The sequence below is a fragment of the Mus pahari genome, chromosome 13, assembly GCF_900095145.1.
Source record: "Mus pahari chromosome 13, PAHARI_EIJ_v1.1, whole genome shotgun sequence".
Taxonomy (NCBI): Eukaryota; Metazoa; Chordata; class Mammalia; order Rodentia; family Muridae; genus Mus; species Mus pahari.
Genome location: NC_034602.1, coordinates 30,743,144 through 30,749,450, shown reverse-complemented (window position 1 = coordinate 30,749,450; position 6,307 = coordinate 30,743,144). Strand labels below are relative to the sequence as shown.

Genomic DNA, 6,307 nt, shown 5'->3' with positions numbered 1-6,307 from the left:
ACACACACACACACACACACACACACACACACACACACACACACTAGTCAATACCACTCTCTGAACACTCCTGACCTGCTCTCCCAGCATCAAGGTTGGCTCCTGGGAAAAGCACCAGGCAGGAAACCTTGAGTAACTTCCTCCAGGGAGGACAGTTATAAATAGACACTGTGTCATTCCATGTCTACTCACAGATCCCCAAGGGCAGCCTAGGCTCTTGCATCACACCTTAAGATGACATCATGCAGTACAGAAAGCACCCCCAAAAGATTCAGAACCATCACCTCATTTTGCAGGCAAGAAGTTGAGGCCAGCAGCAGTTTAACATCTTTCCCACACACACGCATGGAGCCTGGTATCCAGTTTAAACACACGTCTCTCCATCCACAGCCATGCTTCCTCTACTCTAGTCATGTATGCAGTCCCTCCAGCTTCCCCTCAGCAAGCACACAATTCTTTGTGGTCCCTTAGGACATGCCAACAACCCCTTTCCAGGCTGAGCCAAGCCTGAGCCAGCACAAATAACTGCCAGGGAAGTGTAGCTGTCAGGCAGAGACCCCTGGATTATGCCACCGACTGTCCCACTGCTTTCACAGCTGAGTCTCACCCACCACCTACAGCTTCTGGCAATAAAGCAGGAGTGTCAGTCACTGTGGATGGTTGTGTCCTATAGGAGTAGTCACAGCATGGTTCTGTGTGCAGTGACAATAGCAGCTCAAATTATGAGTGAGTGGGTGGCATGGCAGACAAAACCAGTGCAGAGTGGTGTCAGGACTGAGCCTGTGGCTACCTCATGTGTTACCTGGATGGCTGCTGTCATGGGGTGTGTTGAGAGGATCTTAACACTGTCATGCAAGCCACCACATGCACTCTTCAGGTTCCTGAATCAGACAGCACATCTCTTTTGTTTGGGTTCTGTTAGGCAGGGTCTCACTACGTAGCCCAGACTAGCTTCAAGCTCATGATCTCTGCTGCCTCTGAATGCCAGGGTCACAGGAGTGTGCCACCACACTTGGCAAGGTAGCCTTTCCTTTTTACTTTGCTTCCCGTGCTGCCCTCTGAGTGCATGTTTTGCGCCTGGAGTTTGCCAGTTTGGTGAGGCTGTCAGAGCCCTCCTGCCTCTGCCTCCACAGCACTAGGACTGCGGGCTCTGTGTTAGGCTCTTTTATTGGGTTCTGGGGATTCCCAACTCAGGTCGCCATGCTTGTGCAGCAAGCATTTAGTCACGCCAGCCACCTCCCCAGCCCTTACTTTACGGTGAGACATGGCATCACATGGCCCAGGCTGGCCACAAACTGATTTCCCTGCCTTCACTTCCCAAGGGTTGGGATTCCAGGCCTGACTACCACACCCCGCTGTTATAACACTTCCTATGGAGGGACCAGGAACGTTTCATTCACTGGCAACCCACTGCATTATTCAGATAGGTTTATGCCACCACCACCACCATCACCCCCCAGAAACTGGGTTACCCACCCTCCTGGCCTACAGTACATCATCTCATGATGACCCTGCCAGTCATGTGTAATCCTGTATGACTTATGATCCCAGTGTGTATGACTAATAAACGCTGCAGATCTTATTTGTCTAGGGATGGCATCATATGCTCAGACATCCTGCCTCTCCCTCCTGCAAGGACTAGTCCCTTCCCAGTGTGGTGGGGAAGGGTCAAGAGTGTCGGTCACTCTGGATGGCTGTGTTCTGTAGGAGTAGTCACTGCATGGTTCTGTGTGCAGTGACAATAAGCAACTCAAATTATGAGTGAGTGGGTGACACGCCGGATATCATCACTCACATGAACACCAAGTGCTCCCAGTGCCTCAGCTCTGCCTGCTCTTCCGTGTAGGCCTCCGGTGCATCCTGCTGTAGCCTCTGCCGCACGCCCTGCACCAGCTCCTGGCCACGCTCCCTCTCCTCTGCCTCCAGCTGCGTGGTGCGAGCCGCAGACTCCCGGCTATGCTCCTCTAAGATCTGCTGCAGGAAGAGCCAGGGAGCACTGCGCTTCAGCAGCTCCTGCGTCATGGCCGTGCTCTGCAGGCGCCTCAGCTCCTCCGTGGCTTTCTCGGACAGCGACACAGTCAGGACCCGGAGGTCGTCCAGGGCAGCCTGGTCCAGACGCTCCTGCAGCTCCTCCAGGGCAGCGGTGTGCTCGGCCATCACGCTCCTCCACTGCTGCAGGTACTGGACTGCATCCTCTGCGGTGCTGGAGGCCTCGCCAAGGGACACCTGCTCCTTCTGCTGCTCCTTGTGCTGGCGAGAATGTGAGAAAGGGCAATGGGATGGGCAGGACCCACGGCTGCAGGAGCGCAGGCGCACAGGGAATTGGGGTGAAGAGGTGCGGTACTTTCTTTGCAAACTCACAAAGACACAGAAGGTATAAGGACTGTCTTGTCCCCAACAATTTAGAAAACTGCTTGGCACAAACCTCAGACTCTCGTGGTATAGGTCTGTCATTCCAGCTGCCTAAGAGACTGAGGCAGGAGGATTGTAAATTCAAGGGCAACATAGTGAATCTTTGAATCAAAATAAAGAGTAAATTATGAGTGAGTGGGTGACACAGGAGCTGGGGACACAGCTCAGTGACAGAGTGCTTACTTAGCCTGTGCGAGACCCTTGGTCTCACAACTCCTCAGACCTCAGCAACTCCTCTCCTACACACACACACACACACACACACACACACACACACACACAAACCACACACACACCATGGTTAAAAATTCATGTTTGACAAGCAGCTATATATTAAATACACACACACACACACACACACACACACACACACAGAAACTCTGGGTTTCTAGCCCAACTTTCCCATCCACAATTCTTGCTTTCCCTCTGCCTGTTTCTTGATCTGTCAAATGGAAGTAGCAACAGCGCCTACACTACAGTAGACACACCTTCATGAGTTGTTCAATACATGCTCAGCACTTAGGAAAATTGCCCACTTAGGAAAATGCCTATGGCAGAGTCTGCAGCAATGCACACTTGCTGTTGGCCCTACTATGTGTTTGGCATGTGGTCACTAAAATTATGATATGTGAGTAGGGGAGCCAATGTTTATCTGGGAGACAGCTTACTGAGGTCAGCGGAGCCTCTTTAGGAAGACCCTAAGCCAGGCCTGGGGAAAGGACCTCCTGCGTGACGGACATCTGGTACTAAGGCTCTACAGTAGGAAAGCCCCGCCCTGCACGAAGATAGCCATCATGGCATCACCTGTGACAGTGGGTCCACAGGCTGCAGTCTATTTAAGAAGTAGAAGCACTGCTCTTCTATCGGCGCCTGCTGTGACCAGTGGGACCATTCATCCAGTCCTCCAATACTTTTTTTAATCAATTCTTTATTGACTGCATGTGTCTGGCCATGTCCGTGGCCTTGGGAACACAACATATAGCCTTTGTGGAGCTATTATACCTCTGAGTCACTCACAACACTTATAAAAAGTAACTGCTAAAAATAACATCTGTAAGAAATGGCTGAGACCTGTATGGAGGCCTGGAGTTCCGCCCTTCTTCCAGACACTAACCTTGGATGGGGCCAAACCGTCTAGGAAATGTGGCTCTGGGCTCCCACGTGTGACTACCTTAATACCTGAAAGGGCCGGTGCTGGTGATGGAGTGCTTTTCAGCGATCAGAGTTAGAAGCATGGCTTTCAGGGGGACACAATTTGTTAATAAAAAGCAGTTTCTAGGGTTTCTTGCTCAGGCTCTCGGCCTTGGTCAGAGAAACTTCTTTTTGCAGTAGACGGTGGTTAGCCCAGAGACTCATAACTGGTCAGCTTATGAGAACCGGAGGCTACGTTACCTCCTCCAGTGGAACACCTACATCATACCTACCCCACCCCCGCAGAGGCTCGGGGAGCACTGGGGAAGAGGGACAGAGAGAGGGAGAGTTGGAGTACTTGGAGAAGAGTTACCCAGACACGGCAAGGATGAGCTGTCAACAACTGTGCCTACATGCACAAGACCTGCCTTAAATCAAACCATTAAGTGAGCATTCTGACAGGGTTTGGAAGGGGCTCACAGTGCCCCCATTCCTAGCTGAGGAGCGACAGGCAATCTCCAGGTGCAAGGGAAAGTCAGTTTTCGTCAGAGATGTGATCCCTGGTGTGTTGCCAGTGGTGCAGTGGTCAGCCTCAGCCCATGTGAATATGAGCAACACTAATTAGACAGTATGGAGAGGGGAGAGAGACAGAAAGATGGCTCAGTGGTTAAGACCACTGGCTGCTTTTCCAGAATCTGGGTTTTTTTGTCCGTTTTTTTTGTTTGTTTGTTTTGGTTTGGTTTGGTTTTTTTGAGACAGGGTTTCTCTGTGTAGCCTTGGTTGTCCTAGAACTCACTCTGTAGATCAGGCTGGCCTTAAACTCAGAAATCCGCCTGCCTCTGCCTCCCAAGTGCTGGGATTAAAGGTGTGCACTGCCCGGAGAGAATCTGGGTTTAATTTCCAGCACCTACGTACGTCATGGCTCGTAACCATCTACAATTCCAGTTCCAGGGCTCCAATACCCTCTTCTGACCTCTATCAACAGCAGGGAGGCTTATGATGTGACACACATACATGCAGGCAAAATGATCGTACACACATTAAATAAAAAATAGAAGAAGACATGAAGTTGAGGGGGTATGTGTGGGGAAGAGAGGGGAGGGGAAAGTGAGGGGTGGAGGAGAACAAAATGCATAGTATTAAAGTGTGAGATTATCAAAGAATAAAAATAAAAGCCAGTATCCAGAGATGCAGCTGAACCCCCTGGCTCTCCCTTCTCTCCTCTCTACCCAGCTGGACTGTTATAATACCTTATGTCACCCTGAGGCCCTTGAGGCCCCATGTGACTTCTGAATCTATCTTGATAAAGCTTTGGGTACTGTGTCAATTCAAGTGGTTGCTAACATTCATTTGGCTACCCTCTAGACCACGATCTGCCTTTCCAAGCGCTCCCAACAAGCTTCCTGAATCACAAACTTAGGGTCACCCTCTCTTCCCCTTTTAAACCTTCTCCTTGGTCTGAATGTAGAGGGTCAGCCCTCAGACTGGCATACCATGCCTCCTGGAGTTGGCCCTGCTCGTAGCCAGTGCCCCTGAAGCCCTGGCCTCACCCCTCCACAGACTCCAGCCCCACTCTGCTCTTTGCTTGCCAAGTGCAACAGTGCACTCTGGTCTTAGTGCTCGAACTTGGAGGGCAGTGCTGCCTGCTGCTGTAGCGTTGCACATCCCTCTTGCCTGCTTCAAATGACTACTTGTCCTCGGGTCCCATCTGTATTGCACATGCTCTGGGAAGCCTTCCCCAGTGAAACAGTGGCTGTCACTCTTGCACCTCTTAAGGATTAAAGACATTGTCTTATCTAATACACAGCACTAATTAAACATAAAAACGTCAGGACCTATCATCGTCCTCTGATTTCCTTCCAATGCAGACATGACTAGTCGACCACAAACTCTGCTATACTGAGACACGGAATCCTCCTTCACAGAACATCCTAAGAAGTCACTACTAATCAACCACAGATGGGAGATCATGACACCAGCTCTGAGCATCATGTGCTGACAGCAATGTCTGTTACTCTGTGGGAAGGGTTCTCTAGAGATGAGGAACACAATGCCTCACATACCTTCTGCAGAAGTTCCCGCCGCCTCTTGGTTATTAATCTTTGGTGGAGCCTTTTCTTTTCCTGCTTTAAGTCATTGTCCAGCTTCTGTTTTATAGAAAAGGTTTCTGTCTGTGCACGCTCCAATAGCGTTTCCATCTGATCTTCATCCAAGTAGCCAGCCCTACATGGAGAAGATAGAATGTTAGGGAATGTAGGCTCCATCCCTCCTCTCCACAGGCTGGACCACTGCATGGTGGGCGTGTAGTTCTTACTAGGCTGGTCTCAAGCTGGAAAACTTCTAGGAGGAGAAGTTGTTGCTGAGACACAAATATGTTATCAGCAGTGAAGTCAGGGTTCATAGAGATGGAAGGGGAAAGATCTGATGGGTCAGAAATAGGCAGACGTTTGGGGAGAAAATATTCTGCAGAGACTATGGGGTATGAAGAGTGTCTCTTTCCAAGAAGAGGAGACCAAGAATCCTGGGTGAAGAGGAGAGAGAGACAAAGAGACAATGAGGGGCTGTGGACATCTGGGTACTGATTCAGATGCTATGGTCTGAATGTTCCCTTCAAAACTCATGTTGACATTTAATTTCCCATGAGTCTTAACCAGTGAGCTAAATCAGAAATGGCCACCAAAATGGGAAGAGAAGGGACAGGGAAGGTGTGTGTGTGTATGTGTGTGTGTGTGTGTGTGTGTGTGTGTGTGTGTGTGTGTGTGTG

The 6,307-nt window shown here is 50.2% G+C and overlaps 1 protein-coding gene across 1 annotated transcript in view; it reads right to left on the bottom strand.

Annotated features, from left to right (window-relative positions):
- The window catches only part of Evc2 (EvC ciliary complex subunit 2), an 85,300-nt gene that overhangs the window by 37,777 nt on the left and 41,216 nt on the right, over positions 1–6,307 (bottom strand). The window contains exons 11-12 of the mRNA XM_029545408.1: positions 5,607–5,766; positions 1,796–2,250 (exon numbers count right to left, since the gene is read on the bottom strand). Of these exons, the coding sequence (XP_029401268.1) occupies positions 1,796–2,250; positions 5,607–5,766 (615 nt within the window). The remainder of the gene's footprint in view (positions 1–1,795; positions 2,251–5,606; positions 5,767–6,307) is intronic.